Here is a 17,624-nt window from a genome sequence, read left to right as displayed (position 1 = left end):
AAAACTTGAAAATTTGACCTTGGGGTCAAATATGTCTGACCTGAGGCGTTAACCATGAAGGTCAAGGCCAATCGCCACCAAAAATTAATCAGCTGAGCGCCAGACCATGAACTATATTCCCATGAAGTTTGAAGCTGATCCGATCAAAATTACTCAAAAAATAAGGGTTTCGTCGACTCCCCTGATTTGCGACAAAGTGACCTTGACCTTTGACCTTGACCTTCAAAATTTTATGTGCTGAAAGGGACCTCTATAGGCCTCTGATATGTGAAGTTACAAAAATTTCCAATGATAACTGTGCTCTGCAGAATTTTTTATACATGATTACAGACAAACAAAAAAAAAAAATATATAAAAAAATAAAATAAAAAAAACATACAAAGTGACTAACATATCTGGCAAAAACTTCGTTTTGGCAAGATAATAAAATAACTGTGGACTGACAGGGAGTAGTTGAGAACATCCTGTGAAAGTAACATTTATTGTGCACACAATCTTCAGAGCAGGAACAGCAATTTGTAGGAAGAGATCTTTGATGTTACAACAAAGACCTTGAATGCAGATTGAGGTCCAAACTGTTTGTTCATTCGAATGATGGGAACTAAGGGGGTGAGACAACACAAATGGTGTGAGAATGTGTGGGTGGTGGGGAAAAAAAAAAAAAAATATATATATATATATATATATATATATATATATATATATATATATATATATATATATATATATATATATATATATTATTATGAGATGCAGGAATGCAGAGGTTAATAGCAGTGTGCTCATGTTCATGCACATCAGATTTCATTTTCATGCCTCTGCTGATGAAGTTGCCAGAGGCATTATTAATTCTAAGCTTGGCAATAAGATGGATGCATATCAAGACAAGAGTAGAGAGGTCTATTCAAAACATGAATAAATGCAAAGCTGATGAACTCATCAAGATGTAATTGCATTTTTGGGAGCCAGCCAGGAAGCATGGAGGATAAGGTGGAGAAGGAAAGACAAGAGGTTATGGAAGAAGATGGAACATTTTAAATCGGCCTGTCTTCAGCACATTGGGGCATGACATTGATGTGAAACATTGTACATATAGAAAATCACTTGGTGGTGAGTAGGGATTTTTTTTAATCGAGATAGTTGTTGTGCTTGCCCCTGAAGCAGTCCAATTTGGGTTTTATTCAATGGCATAAGATCTGACTATAAAATAATCCTGGTGCATTACAGTCTTTCCCAAGGAGTGCGGGGAGGGTGAAAAGTATCCTCTTTCTCTCATCAAAGAATGATATTTATCAGAGCGGATATGTACAGTGGCCAGCAAAAGTATTCCCACCCTCCCCCCTCTAAAGTTTTCACATTTTGATGCCACCTGAGCTTATTTCATGATTTCAAATCAAACTTAATAGATAGAATCTTCACAAACTACTCCAAAGTGATAAAGTTTTAAAATGCAGATGAAATGTGAATAAGTTAGATTTAAGAGAGAAAATCAGATGATTCTCATTTACATAAGTATTCAATCCATTTGCCTAATTCACATGAAATCACTTCAGGAGCAAATTATTTATTTGAAAGGCTAAAAAAAAGTGTAATAAGTTTCACCTGTATGTAATCAGTGGTTTAACTTCAAAATTAAGCTCCCCCACTTATATATAGTGCCTATTGAAAGTTTACACGCCCTTTCAAAATTTTTACCTTGTGTTGCCTTATAGCCTGGAATTAAATTGCATTAAATCAGCATTTTTCCACCATTATTTACACATCGTAACCCACAACTTCCAAGTGAAAAACAAATTCAACAAATTTCAGAAAATTAATTAAAAATACAAAGCTAGAATATCTTGGTTGGATAAGTGATGGACATCCCTTATAATAATAATTGTAAATGAGCTCAGGTGAAATCAATCACCTTCGAAATCACACACCAAGTTAATTGGCCTCCACCTGTGTTAAATTGTAGTGATTCTAATTATTTCAGAATAACATCAGCTGTTGCTGTCGGTTTCCTCTGCTGGGTGGTGTATTTCACAGCAGACTCAATCATGATCATCAAGGACCTTTCAAAAGACCTCCAGGATAAAGTTGTGGAAAGGCACAGATCAGGGGATGGGTATAAAAATATTTCAAAGGCCTTGAATATCCTTTGAAGCACAGTCAAGACAATCAGTAAGAAGTGGAAGTTGTATGGTACCACTAAAACCCTGCCTCGATCAGACTATCCCTCCAAACTGGATGACCAAGCAAGGAGGAGACTGATCAGAGAGGCCACCAATATGCCAATGGCAACTTTGAAAAAGACACCGGCCTTTATGGCAAAAACTGGTCACTGTGTGCATGTGACAACAATATCCCAAGCACTCCACAAGTCTGGCCTGTACAGTCAGGTGGCAAGAAGGAAGCCATTACTGAAAAAAGCCCACCTTGAGTCCCATTTGAGGTATGCAGAAAACTACTCCAGTGATTCTGAAGCCACGTGGCAAAACGTTTTGTGTTCTGACGAAACCAAGATGGAACTTTTTGGCCGAAATGCAAAACGTTATGTTTGGCGCAAACTCAACACAGCACAACACCCAAAGAACACAATCCCTACTATGAAGCATGGTGGTGGCAACATCATGTTATGGGGCTGCTTTTCATCAGCAGAGACTGGCAAGCTTGTCAGAATAGAAGAGACAATGGATGGTGCAAAGTACAGGAGAATCTTTGATGAAAACCTGCTTGAGTCGGCCATGAATCTGAAACTTGGTAAGAGATTCACACTTCATCAGGACAATGATCCAAAGCAAAAAGTTAAAGCCACACAAGACTTGAAGATTGCAGTCCATTGACAACCTTCCCCAAAAGACTCGTTGCAGTCATTACTACAAAAGGTGTTTCCACCAACTACTGATCTTAGGGGATGAACACTTTTACAACCAGTGAATTTTCATTTGTACATGTTTTTTTTTTCAGGTATATCTAACATGTAACCTCCTTCAACTATAACAGTGTTTAGTTTAATCTCTCCAGTTATAAATGAAAAAAGTTCATTTGGAAAAATTGTTTCTTCGTAATTCATCTAAATGTGGCATTATTGGTCAGGCATGAATACTTTGGCAGAGCACTGGTCATGATCAAATGGGGAGTGACAGTCAAATTAAAGATGCAATGAGCAGTTTTGTGTGGGCTGTGTTTAGGCATAATCACCACAAAATAGCCAGCCAATTAACCACCTGACATGTATTTTTGAAGGAAGTTCAACAAGGCACATGCAGAAAAAGGGAACAACAGCATACCTTTCTGAGGCGACTATAAAGAACTTTAAAGTCGATTTTCTCCCGTTGCAGAGAGTCAATCTCATGTCGAAGGTCACTGTTGTGTTTAAGCATCAAGTCTAAGCCCCGGTTCTCCTGCAGAGAGAATCCCATCCACCTCAATGTTAAAATCATTAATGATATGGTTGACACAATATTACAGTAAAGACAATAAAATAGAAAACAAGAAAAATAGAATGCTGAACAGCATCAAGAGCAATGTAAAGATTATTATTGCAGTTTGATGCACGACAAAGAAGTCTTGATTGTTTTAATGGCAAACTCGAATGTTGTCTCATCTTCTAATAACCTGATTCAATGAGCAACAACTTTTGGATTCTGCGTTGCCAGGCTTCAGAATTCTAATGACAGCCCTGAACCCAAATAATCTAATTTTTGCATACAATGTCGAGGCTTGTAGAGGAATTACAACAGAATGGATCATAACATAACAGTGGAAAGAGAAGGGGAAACACACCAACAGCACAGATGAGGGATAAAATTGGGGGTGACTTTGAAAATGAGGGATAGAGGAGGACACAGGGAGTGAACAAGATGGCTACAGCTGCAAATTCTCAGGAAGAAAAAACTGGAAACTTGGAAAGTGGAGGGCTTGGGGAGGGTTAACAGGTGTAGAAAATATCAGGGTTTTGGATCTGAGATGGTGGTGAGCAGCTGTCTTGAAGCCCTGGGGGGGGGGGGGAGAATAAAATTGAAGAGAATGTTTGTAGTTGGTTCCACAGGTAAGAAAAAAAAAGAGGAACGAATAAGTGAAGGTGAGCAGTGATTCTGGATTTTGGGAGTTTCACCAGAAGAGGGTTGCTGGCAGATCACGTGCACTCTGCAGAAAGCTGGAAAGGGGGGAGAGGGGGGGCAGAGCACAGAAAGAGCAGAGGGTGCAAGACCAGAAAGGAGGCGATAGAAGACAGAAAGACCACCGACCATCTTCATGTACTTTAAAAACAACAATAATAATAATAATAATAATAATAATAATAATAATAATAATAATAATAATAATAATAACAACAACAAGAGCGAGAATCGCTTTGCAAAACATCTCCCCTTCCGAGGTGAATTTTCTAAGTCCAAAAAGGGCATAACTCTGTGAAAAATTGACGAAACGCCCTAAAACTTCAACTTGTATAACTTACAATATAGCCATGTACCAAGTTTCAATTGAATATGTTAAAGGGTATGGGGAAAAGCCTGAAAAAAACACAGGTGGGATGAACAGACAAACAGATGGAGAACAAACATATCGTGCCCTCCAGTGAAACCAGTAGGGGACTAATCTGAAAATGTATTATTACGGACTTGGGGATCGAGGTTTGCCGCAAGGAGGACTTCTGAGACTCCTCCCAAAATCCCGGCCCTGAGGCAACCAGCCACAAATAACTCTGCGGTCGGGTGGGTTGATTGTCAACCACGAACGCCAATTGATACCGCCACGCTGAGCAGGGTTCTCACGACTACAAGCTTTACCTTTCCAGTGGCTTGGCAATATCAAGGGGTCTTGCACCCTCGATACGTACTTGTCTTATCTTTTTGAATGAGGTGCAACCAAGCGGAGCTGCTAAGTATGTACCAGCTAACATTGTGGAGCCAATCGGTGGGGTAGAACGTCCCAAGCTAACACTAAATGCGGACTATACTCGAACGTCCCAGACTAACACGAAGTGTGGATTATGCTAGATCAATGAAGGAAAAGATGCCATGAGCAGATTTAGAGGAACAAACACCAAGGGTTTATTTACAAGGGCAAGGAAAAGCATGTGGCACATTTGAAATAGGGGTTTGTTTGCAGGAATTCATACAGCAGGGACATACAGTCATTTGTGTGGGGTGTGCAGCAAAAGACATACAATGTGGTACAAAAGCAAAATGACAAAAGAACAGAGTTATAACCATTTCAATCTGTCTTTGACAATATTACTTTGAGTTTAATAAAACAGGGCCCATCAGATCATACGAAGGAAGGATGAGATAGCAAGAAGAAATGATGAGAATAGCTTGAGGGTTTGGCAGTCTCTTTCTTACCCATGCAAGCTGAGGGGCTCCTGCTGCCATGTTGCTATGGGACAGGGTAATGGAAAAAAAGACTGCCCTCTTATAACTGTGCTTTTTAAACAGGATTGGTTGAACCGGAATGGACTGAACTGCTCGTCTAGCTTGCTCTAGTGCTTATCTCTATCCTGTGCCACTGGCCTCCTCAATGCAGGAAACGCCCAGAGAGCGAAAGCTCCATGATGCAGCTTTCTCTCTCGTTCCATTCCGTTCCTCGGTCAAAAAAGTCTTCACTGCACTTGATGCTCCAAAAAGCCAACACAAAGCCTATGCGCTAAATGAACACATTTACATCTCTTTTATAGCCCCAGAGAGAGGCGCAGTCTTCTGTGAGGGAGGGGGGTGAAATCCAAGCCCCCACCCTATTCGGACCTGACTGCCGGGAGAAAAGGTCAAAGCCCTGCCTCTATATCTAAATGTGGCGTGCCCACTAATCTAAATGACCCTTCACGTGACGTCATTTGCCTCCGAGCTTGCTGTTGTTTTGGAGTTCTCATTCCTCCTTGGTATTGGCCATGCCATGGAGTTCCACACTTGGCATGGGAGTCGCATCTTTTGTTCCCCATTTGCACTGAAATGTCCTGGAAGGGCAGGGATAGCACCCTGGGTAGCCGGTGACCTTATCTACAAGATACGATTACTTTGAATCCCAGTGCAAACTTACGCCGATTGATTTCCAGGCCTTCTGTGATATGATGTTTCGCCACGGCATGGATTGATGCTAAATGGTGCCTTTCCTCACGGTGCTCAGTGCTGTGGTTATACATTGCACCTGTTGTGCAGGTGGGGCTCAGTGAAGCAGTTGTAGTGTAGTTTGTGGCTCTATGATTACAATGCAGTTGGTCTGATGTGCGAGCATTGTGAAATGACGTCTTTGGTGATAATGTTTGGTTAGGTGGTCGGTCTTGTGATGAAGCAAAGTGGTTGTAATTGTGGTTGATTTTGTGGTTAAATGGTGATGCCGGTCCTTGGATGGTGAGCAAGTTATCGTTGGAATGGTGAGTGAGAGAACATTGGTGAGCGAGCATTGTGCTATAAGCTTCAAAAGTAAATGATAATTGTATTCTGCAAATAAAGTCTGTACACCTGCTCTCATGATGAGATGGTGTTTATCGCTGGTGGCCAAATCATGGTTAAGTGTCGCTGTGGTTAACAGGAAGTTGGGTTTTGGCAGGCAGATTCAAATGGGTTTTGGCGGGATATTTAAATGAGCTTCCTACCAGCCAGCAAGGCTTTGCTGTGGCTTGTATGAGAACTAACACACACAATGTACAACAAGGAGAGCAGGAGACAAGAGGGCCAGCAGAGGGAAGGAAAAAACAGTGGGGAACAGAGACATGAGGATATCTGTGGAAGGGAGAGGTATGGGGCAGGGTACACAGGGTAAAAAATACCCCCAAGCGGGCGTGCCGGTCATTTCTGCCAGAGGTCAAAAGTAACTGTGCCAGACTGGAATAGGGGCAGTTCATAAAGTATGTACGCTCTACTTCTGGGTTTCAAAACCACCCACCCCCCTCTGTATGCAGGCTAGTGACCACCCACCCACCCCCATATGCGTCTCATATCACATCACAATACTTGAAGATTACAACGAATTGTAGATTTATCTCAAATGCATCAATAATTATTAACTACGGTAATACAGTAATATGGAACAAGTATTGACGTCCATGGATTCAACATCATGTTGAAAATGTTCCTGTGAACGGGGATATTTTTCCCCCTCACGATGACGACAGGCTCACCTTCATCTTCTGAAACGCTTTCATGTAGTCCGACACCACTTTCATAAAGTATGTATGCAGCCGTCGTACCACCCACCCACCCCTGTACGCAGCCCGTGCGCAGGCTTTAAAACACCCACCCCCCTCATTTTTGTATGTACTTTATGAACGGCCTATATGGGGCAAAAATATGCAAAAATTTGCGCAGGACCCGGAGAATCTTCAGAGATTGGCGCCGGCCTCCAGATGACCACTTCAAATTAGCACCGGACATGTAAGAATCAGAGCGAAGTTTGAAGGGCTATAAAATCGGAACGAGAGCAAATTTCAAAAAAATGGCTCGTGTTGTTTTAGATAATAGTCCATAGTATCTGAATCACTAATAATATTTTATATCTCTTGATAAATGAGGGAAGAGATACGATTTGAACTCGACGATTTTCGCAACTTTGACAGCCTCGTGACGTTGACCTCTACCTTGGACGACCTTGAAAGTTATATTGTTGTGCATGTCTCATCGACCTCTATCCATTCCACTCTTGGTTATTTGTCTCCACTCGGTTTGATTGTGGACGGACGGACGGACGTACGTACGGACAGACTTTGAGACTGGCTTTATTAGGTCATCTCTACTGAGATTATAGAGATGACCTAATAATATGGACACCACAGGGACTTTCAGGTCCTTACACGACAGGGATTTTCAGGAAGGAAAGCAAGGAATTTGAAGGAGGTGGGTTTGGGATGGATTAGCGGGGGTAGAAAAGATTGTGGTTTTGGATGGGGGAAGATAAGAGATGGTGGTGAACAGCTGTTTTGAAGATCTGGAGGGAAGAGTGGGATTGAAGAGAGTGAGGGAGTTTATTCCGAAGGCGGGAAAAAAGAGGAATGAAAGAGTGAAGGTGAGCAGTGATTCTTGATTGTGGTAGTTTTACCAGAAGGGGTTGCTGGCCGACATTGAGCGCCCTGTGGAAATATGGGGGAGGGGGGATATCTCAGACAGAGCGGGGGGGCGAGGCCAGAGAGGAGCCGGCAGACAACAGAAAGACCACCGATCTACCTGTGGTGAGAGAGTGAGAGACCTAAAGACTCAGCCTCATCGCAGGAGATACCAATGATTGTAAATGCCTTGGTTTCCACAGTGTGAAGCTGAGAGGTAGGAGCACCAGCCCAGAGGGGAGAGCAGTACTCGATCAGGCTGTGGACTAAAGCTTTTTTATGTGGTTAGGAGCTCAGGTGTGCCAAGCAGGGCCGGATTTATGTGTTGCGGGACCCTGGGCCCTAGGAAGTACGCGGGGCCCTCTCAGGGCCTCAGCCATTTTCACTTCATATATGCTTATAAAAGTATTCATATATAAATGCACCAACCTCGGCTGGGCAAAAGAAAAAAAACCACGGTTTATGTGTAAAAACATGTATTTCAGAAACTACTAGTAACAAAAGTTTATATACAAGAAACACCACTATGGATGAAAACAACGGAACAGAGAAAATAATCGCAAAACCAAAACGTGATGGTATCATCTATTCATCTCAAATCTCAATGTAGAAAGTTTTTTTGTCGTTTTTGCAAATATGATTGCATTATTGCACACTTTGGGGGTAATTGCTACAATATATTTGCGAGATGTTAAAAACATACAGAATCTTTTAGCTTCTTCCTGGCTTTGATTCGCGCAAAGTCCTCGATTGTTTCGCGTGTGCTTACTCTCCTGAATAGTTCGTGTTCAGCACTCAGTATGGCCAGTGATGCCAAACGATCTTGGCCAATCGTACTACGCAGATGGTTCTTGATCCTTTTCAATTTTGAGAATGATCGTTCTCCCGTACATTTCGTGACAAGCATTGACAGGAATACCCGCAAAGCTATCTCCACGTTGGCGAACGCTGCCACCATATCGTAGTTGTGGATTGTGGAAAACATAGTTTCAGACAATTTTTCCGAGTCTTCTGTCTGCATCATCTTGAGAAATGCCTGGAAATGTACAATTTCCGAAACCAGAGAAGGTTCCAGGTCGTTCGGGTAACTCTTGACCAGGTCTGCAGCGGAGTCGCGGAGCTTATCCGTCTGCATGGTCGTTACTTCTGAAAAGAATGAGAAACGTTAACAGAGTGTTCCATAGGCCTTGAGGCGATCTCCTCGTGACGTTGTTAGCTGATCAATGATGGGTATGTAGGATGTGGTCCTGAATCTCTCTCTGGGCAGTAACTGGATGTCATCAGCGCTGTCTACTTCATCATGATGTCGCTTCCTCCTTCGAACACGTCGCCGATCGTCTTCGTACTCGCTGTGACCACATTTATCAATAGCAATATGTTCAAAGTCGTCGAACCGTTCCCGTAGGTCCTGTACGAACTCTGTCAGTGATTCGAGTAGTTTCACTGCCGTGTTCAAATCGAGCCCCGGCTTCTGTAACTGCTGACTTGTCGCGTTGAACCTCTTTAGAATTTCCTGCCATGTTACGAGCAGAATCACCATCTCAAGTTTTTCCAATTCCTTCAGAATAACAGATGCCTCAATTTTGGCCTCTGTGTTTAGATGTTCATCCATTGCAAGATCGTCAAGTACCGTGATATTTTGCTGGAATCCATTGGCCAGTGCTTCAATAGCATCTGCACGGGCCGACCACCGTGTATCTGACAAGCACTTGACGACTGGCATGTGTTTCAGTGCATCGCGATGTTTGCGCCAACGATAGGTTGACTTCACGAGATAAACATACAGCCGTTGAACGATACCAAACAGAGTCACAGCAGCCATGCAGCACTCAGCAGCACACATCCCAATGAGGTTGAGAGAATGAGCCATGCAAGGAACAAACTCGGCGAATTCGCAACGACTTTTTAGGTGTGCCTGGATGCCGCGGTATTTTCCAGACATGTTGCTGGCGTTGTCGTACGATTGACTGCGACAGTCAGAGATCGGAATTTTGTTCGTTTGGAGAAAATCAAGAACTACGTCTGCGATCTCCTTTCCGGTATGATTCAGTAAAGGGCACGAATGTCAAGAAACGCTCTACTGGCCCCTCTGGCAACACGTAGCGGATGGTTAGACGTAGCTGGTCAGTGTGCGACACGTCCGAAGTGGAGTCCACCGATATGGAGTAATATTTGGCCCTCCGAACTTCCGCTACAATGGCACTCAGAACTTTTCTACCCAGCACATTGATTAGTTCGTTACATACTGTCGATGAGAGGTAGTTTACGTTACCGCTCCCTTTGTTGGCATGTTTATGGAGATGTGCCGCAAGGAAAGTGTCGTACTTGCTCAGAAGCTCCATCACTCCCAGGTAATTTCCGTTATGTACCGAACCGATCACCTCGTCGTCACCTCGGATGGGCAGACCACGTTCACATAGAAACATGAGGACATCCACGCACCGTCCTAGCACTTCGTGCCAGTAGTGCTGTTCTGACTCGTACTGACGAACTAGTCCAGCGTTAACGCGGCCTTGCAATGATTTTCTGCTGGCCAGGCTCGACATTGCCTGTTTATGCTGATCTGAATTACTGTGTCCCTCTATCGACTCCCAAGCGTGTTTCCAATCTTGGAACCCGGATGTAAACCGACTTTTAGTGTCTGACATGGGTGACATCAGACGGCAAATAAAACAGAACAGACGGCCGGTCTCTTCGGAATAGCACAGCCAACTGAGATCGATTTCTTCTCCAGATAACGTGTGTTTTCTACTGAACAAATTTTTTGTACAATGACGCGTTTTATTTCCATCACGGACAGCGGAGTTCTTGTAGTCACTGTCTACATTACGACATTGTGCACTGCCCTTCTCGATCCAGTAGTTTCGGAACTTCTTTGGTAGCTGGTCTGGCCAAAGGCCAATGTCTTTTTCATAATCTTCAGCCGTTTCGCTGTCTACTTCTGAACCACATTCTGAAGCAGAATCGTTTGAGTTTTTATCACCACTAGCATCAGCAGCACTGAAACAAGGAGCAGGGCCAACAGCAGATAATGCTGACATAGTCGTAGCTATGTTTCCCTTCGTGATGTTATCCTGTTCATTGTATAACCCGACTGTGGCTGTTGTACTCTTAAGCCAACTTGTAATTTTGGGTAGCTTGTTCTGTTCGCTTTCGGCTGCTATGCTTTCCTTCCGCTTGGCCGCACCAGACTGGTATTTTCTTCCTATATCACGTTCACGTTCCGCCATGGCTCAACCAGGTTCACACAAAGGCAGTTCCTACAATAGAAAGCAATATTTCAGCAGTTGACACCAAACACACCTTAATAATAATAATCGAGATATATTAACGTGGATTGATAAGAAGCCGAGGGCTTGTCGAAAATCTCTCCACGGCTCAGATTATTATTGCGAGGTGTGTCTCTCTGGTGGAGGAAACCGGAGGAAACCACCGTGTCTCGGCCATGACACATGATTTACATATGCCACCGGTAGGATTTGAACCCACTCCGCCGAATCCACATAGAGGTGCCCAGCCAGCAACCTTACCACTCTGTCACCGAGACACATGTTCTGACTCTCCGGTCTGGACCGGATAGCATACAGCTAACCCCCATCCGCCAATGAACGTAATGTCTAACAACCATGCTGAGGCTTAGAGTTCTTTATTCTTGACGAATGGTATGAATTGTGATAATCGCTGTAACAAAAACAAAAATAAAATGTAATAGTAAGTTGACACAGATATTACGGTGATCGTTATACATGTACAAGATGTATATTAAAATCACTGATCAGAGTAATGGTATAATGACAAATTAGAGTCACTAGAATAGACCGCAGAGCTTTACATTTGTCTACACATGAAAGTTGCAAGTTCTTTCCTATAGGTTGTTGTAACACAATTGTCAAAGTTCGTCGGTAAAACTAGAGCATCGAACTGTTTCATGCCGACATAAAGTCACAGTACAAAATTCTGGTATTGAACGATAAACAAAATGCATCACTCACGCTGTTGTTGGCCACAGTCTGGCACAAAAAGCATTTTTCATCGCAGCGGGCAAAAAGCCACATGGCAAGGCGACATTTTTAACACAGCGTCTCCTGGCTCACAGGAGGCGAAGCCACAGGGAAGCAACAACAATCAATATGCATGACTAGTTAACCGGCACAGTGTGGCGGCGGCATATCTTGGCTCTCGGTAGGCGGAGCCACAAGGAAGCAACAACAATGAATACGCATGACTAGTCAACCGGCACAGTGTGGCAGCGGCATATCTTGGCTCTCGGTAGGCGGAGCCACAGGGAAGTGACAACAATGAATACGCATGACTAGTCAACCGGCACAGTGTGGCAGCGGCATATCTTGGCTCTCGGTAGGCGGAGCCACAAGGAAGCAACAACAATGAATACGCATGACTAGTCAACCGGCACAGTGTGGCAGCGGCATATCTTGGCTCTCGGTAGGCGGAGCCACAGGGAAGTGACAACAATGAATACACATGACTAGTCAACCGGCACAGTGTGGCAGCGGCATATCTTGGCTCTCGGTAGGCGGAGCCACAGGGAAGTGACAACAATGAATACGCATGACTAGTCAACCGGCACAGTGTGGCGGCACAACACACCTTATAAATATAATAAAATATTATCCGGTGTGTAAACTTGAATTACACAATTATAGTATAACCACCCCAGCAGTACGCCTGTGCAGTACATAGCAAACATAGATTCAGGGCGGGCGTGTAATTTTGCAAAAATGAAATCGAGACGGCCATAGCTTGCTGGGATTGGGAAACCCCTCACTTCTTTCGTGTGACCGATTTCTGTGGTAGACCTTAAGATTGCGCTCTTAAGATTAGTGGAAAGGAAAAAAATAAGTTAAAAGATGTAAAATAAATGATAAACATAACCAGACAGATGCCAAATTAACAGGGATATTGAGTATTTGTTTCGTGATTCACTGACCATTTACACAAACGAACTAGATTTTTTTCACAAACAAACAAAAGGTGGAAAATAGCAGAATTTCTTGTAATCTTTGCGTTTGCGCGGGGCCCCGGGTCATGGCCCTGTGGGCCCTGCCTTAAATCCGGCCCTGGTGCCAAGAAAGGACTTTGCACGACGGATGATGCCCAGTCAGCGACTGGCTTTGGAGGCCAGCTTGGAAATGTGACTTTCCGAAGTTCATGGCAGATAATGAGACCCAGAAGCTTGAATGAAACGACTTCTTCAAGAGAATTGTTGGGAAGGTAGATGGGGGGGGGGAGGGTTCCAAACAGTCCTTTTGGAGAGACATGGTGAGAGTGTGAGATTTGTCAGGGTTGAAAGACATGGTCCACATGTTGAACCAGCTTGTGATTTTATCCAGATCTGCAGAGAGTGAAGAGGCTGCTGCTTGCCAACCTGAGGGATGACAGATGGTATGGAAGAGGGTGGACTCATTACAAAAGATATAAAGAGGATTTTCCAGAGAGTCAGAGATATCATTGATGAAAATCAGAAAAAGAACAGGGCCCAGAACGCTGCCTTGAGGAAATCCAGCCTGGACAGGAAGAGGGGATGAGAGAACTCCATTAAGGGCCACATGTTGGTTTTGACAGGAGAGGAAGTCTGCGAGCCATGAGTAGAGATGTCCTTGGATACCATAGGTAGAGAGTTTGGTGATAGGGCAGGGTGTCAGACCGTATCTAAAGTACGTGATATATCTAGGGATATGGCTCTGATTTGATGTCTGGTATTGAGGATCTTCATCCATTGTTGGGAGAGCAGAAGCAGCATATAGAGGGTAGCGTGACCTGGTCCGATTCTAAATTGATGATCAGAAATCAAGCTATTGGAGAAGAGGATAGATTTAATGTCTAAAGCGATGATGAATTCCATAACCTTGCTGATGATTGCGAGAAGGCTGATTGGTCTGTAGTTGCAGGGATCTGTTTTTGCACCTTTTTTATGCAGTGGTCATGTTTGCTGATTTCCCAGCAGATGAGAGATGACCTTGAGCAAATGAGAGGGTGAATAGAACAGAGAGGGGGTGAGCAAGAGCAGAGGAGCAGGTTTTTAGGACACGTGGGCTGATGCCGTCTGGACTGGTTGCAGAATCAGAGTCGAAGTTTGACAGCAAGCTCTCCACCTTGTCAGGAAAAAAGAACATGGAGTCCAGGAACAGCTGGGTGTGACTGGGTAAGGTGGGTACAGAAAGTGATTGGTTTGGGATACAAGATTTAGAAGCAAACACAGAGTTTAGCATTCAGTTTTTTCAGGTGAAGTGTCAGCTGTACAGCCATTTGAGGTAAGGGAGGGGATGAAGGCAGAACATACACCAGAAACAGACTAACTAGATGCCATCAGGATTTGTAGGAGGGAGACAGATTTGAGAGTTCAAACTTGAGATGTGACAGATGATGTTTTCTGGTACTCCTGAGGGTAGAGACACACTTGTTCTGAGCTTTGTGGAAGGAACTGAGATTGCCTTCAGTTGGATTAGTCGAACATGAGGTGAAGGTAAGTTGTTTCAGGACAACTGCCTCACCACAAGCTTCAGTGTACCATGGGCAGGAGGAAGGGTATGACAATTGAAGATGCGATGGGATAAATCTATGCATGAGAGAGAGCAAGTTTCTTTCAAAGAATTCCCAGGAAGAGTTGATGTCAGAGGAAATAGAGATGGGAAACCAGTCTAGAAGTTTGGTGGCTGCTTGAAGTCCCTGCCAATCGGCATGAGTAAAATGCCAGACTCGATGGCACCGAGGTGGTTCTCTAATAACAGCGAGAGAGATGTTTACTTTGACAAGCATGTGGTCAGATGATCCGATTGGAGTGCAGGAAGAACAACAGATATTTTCAGTAAAATTGGTCAAAATCAGATCCAGAAGAGATGGGGTACCATTGGTTGAGATCCGGGTCTGGAAGATGACAGATTATGTCAGTCCCAATGACTCGAAGAAGTCTTTTGCTGAAGTGCCATGGCAGATGAGAGAGATACCCACACTCAGCCAAATGGCATGATGACAATTGAAGTCATCACATATGAGGAAGAGAGAGTTGTGATGAGAGGATACATGTTGGTCCATGTTTTCTGAGAGCGAGATGTAAATGGAGATATTACTGTTTGGTGGATGGTACAACACACATATAAACATGAGGTTGGAGTGGAGGGAAGCCGTAGCCAGAGGTATTCCTGGGGGTGTGGGGGAGTGAGGGCATTGCATGGAGAGTGAGGAAAAGAGTCTTTGATGAAGAGAGCAACTCTGCTGCCAGCACAAGGCTCAGGTCTGTCATACCAGAGGAGAGAGTAACATACAGGGAGTAACATACATGGAGAGATATGAGGGAGTCAGAGACATCTTGAAGGATGAAAGTTATGTTAAGCAGATGATGTCTGGTTTGTCAGTGGCAATCTGTTTGGAAAGATCTGTCAGGTTTGAGCTAAGGCCCCGGATGTTTGAGATCCACACTGTTAAGGAAGAGGGAGGGGAGGAGGTTTTGGGTGCAGGGTAGGGCAGGGGGAAGGTAGGACGAGAGAGGAGGGAGGGAGGTAAGAAGGGTTATTCAAAGAGTGGGGGATTGCAGAAGAGCTTGGGGAGAGGGCCTTATGAGGAGGAGAAAAGTCTTGGTGGTGATGGGTTGAGGTATAGTAGGAAGTAATAAGAGAGTGGGCAGAGGGCAGTTGAAGATTGGAGGAGGTGGAGTGGTGAGATGGAAGAGAGAGAGCGTGGGGGGAGGAGGTACATTTGTGGATGTGAGGAAGGAAACTTTAGGAAGGGAGAATGAGGGGGAAGATTTGAGGGAGAAGGGTGAGAGGGGAGAGTTGAAGGAGAAGGGTGAAGGGGAGTTTTTGAGAAAGGTGAGAGGGATGCTTGGAAGGGGAAGAGTATGAAGGTTGCTTTGAGAGGGATGGGAGATGATGACAGCTGGCACAGCCAAGGTGCAGGAGGGCAATGGGAGAGGTGAGGAGAGGGGAAGGATTAGACTTGGTGGTGTTATGGTGAAGAATGGAGCAGGCAGGGGGATGTTCAAGATTTGAGGGGTTGGAATGAGGAGGGGTGTGCTGGGAGGAAGGAATGAGCATGTTTGTGGTGATAAGTGTACTGATTGAGAGTGTGAGATATCCGTTGTGTTAGAATGGAGCCCACAGTTGTTAGAACACCACACACTTTAGGACAATAGAAGAGTTGCTGATGCTGAAGCAGAAGACAGTGAAGAGGTGCCAAAAGTGGAGGAAATGATGAGGAGCAAGATGGGAGGGGGAAGGAGAGGGGGTAACAGGTTAGGATGAGGTAGATTTAAGGAGGTGGGGTGAATTGGCACTGAAATTGGAAAAAAAATGACGATTGATGGAACACGAACATGCATTGCAAACTTGGATATAAACATTTTTAAAGTCAGAGATGTGATTAAAAACATTTCATGAGGGATACAATAAAAGTGAATTTAGAGAATGGAGAAAAGAAATGTAACAGTGAGACTTTTTCGACATGGGAAGAAGGAAAGATCGAATTGAAAACAGCCTTTTCGAGAAGAGGAAGAGTCGTGAATTATGATACAATACTGATAACCACACGTGTGAAAGAGGAAGTTGTAACATTTTAAGAGACCTTTTTTAAAAAAAAAAAAAATAAAGATTACCTAAGATTAGGAAAAAGAAAGGTGGAAGAAAAAATTGTGTCGGTGTTGGTAAATTTGGATCGGCAAAAGTAATAGATTGTAGATCGGCAGAAGAAGGAGGAAGAAGAGTCAGTACGGGAAGTCACATGGTTACATGGGGTATGATGTGTGGTAAAAGGTTGTTTTTTTTTGTATTTTGAGACATGAAACAGAGGGTATAGTTGAGAGGGATAGGAGGATGGAGGGAAAAGTGGAGAAAATAAAAACTGATGGTAATAGGGAGAAAATACGAATAAACATGATCGCACACACAAACGGGAAGAAGGGTATGCCTCAAGGAAACCCGAAATGAAAATACAATGAAAATTCCACAATTGGCGCAAGTTTGAACGCAAGACCGAACTAGAAACACAAATTAAACACAGAGATAACAAAATGACAATAAAAACGCGACAAAAACGACCGGAAAACTTATCTTTGAGAAAGTCGGCAGAGACACTGAAGAAGAACCCCCACCATCGCTCAAGAACCGGAACCAGAAGTGGTTCCCAGAACCATCACAGTATGTTTGCAAGCACTCAAGATAATGCATGTGTGCAACTGTTCTCTTTTTGGTGCTGCACCACTTATCTTCATTGGTGAATAACAGAGATTAATCCGTTTCAGATTTCAGCTAAATCCTCTCTAATTCTGATTGTCTGCAGCATCACTCACACAATCGTACCCACTCTTCCCAAACAAATTTCATTGTTTCCCCTTTTACACTGTACCTTTTCAAGAGTGTTTTGCAAGACACTGATCAACTTCTGGGCCTTCATCACCTGCAAATTGCAACTGGTAGTGCCGGCAACCTCTCTTTGTTGCCAGTTCACTTTTTCCTCCATCTGTTGAATCTTTGGAAAATAAAGGCAATTCGAAGATTATCAGGAAGAAATTAAAACACAAGATAAACTTTCAATTTTCGTTGAATATACAAGAAATAATTACTGATATAATAAAAACAGGGCTTTAAAA

The 17,624-nt window shown here is 43.6% G+C and overlaps 1 protein-coding gene across 3 annotated transcripts in view; it reads right to left on the bottom strand.

Annotated features, from left to right (window-relative positions):
- Positions 1-17,624, bottom strand: part of LOC147019833 (outer dynein arm-docking complex subunit 1-like) — a 96,841-nt gene that overhangs the window by 36,233 nt on the left and 42,984 nt on the right. For all 3 annotated transcript variants that reach the window (XM_085894599.1, XM_085894600.1, XM_085894601.1), the window contains 2 exons: positions 17,381-17,503; positions 3,276-3,389 (listed from right to left, as the gene is read on the bottom strand). In XM_085894599.1, coding sequence (XP_085750725.1) covers positions 3,276-3,389; positions 17,381-17,503 — 237 coding nt within the window. The remainder of the gene's footprint in view (positions 1-3,275; positions 3,390-17,380; positions 17,504-17,624) is intronic.

The sequence above is a fragment of the Eptatretus burgeri genome, chromosome 9, assembly GCF_056783735.1.
Source record: "Eptatretus burgeri isolate ZD-2024b chromosome 9, Ebu_testis_v1, whole genome shotgun sequence".
Classification (NCBI taxonomy): Eukaryota; Metazoa; Chordata; class Myxini; order Myxiniformes; family Myxinidae; genus Eptatretus; species Eptatretus burgeri.
The sequence above is the reverse complement of the archived record's forward strand: the minus strand, read 5'-3'. Positions and strand labels throughout refer to the sequence as shown.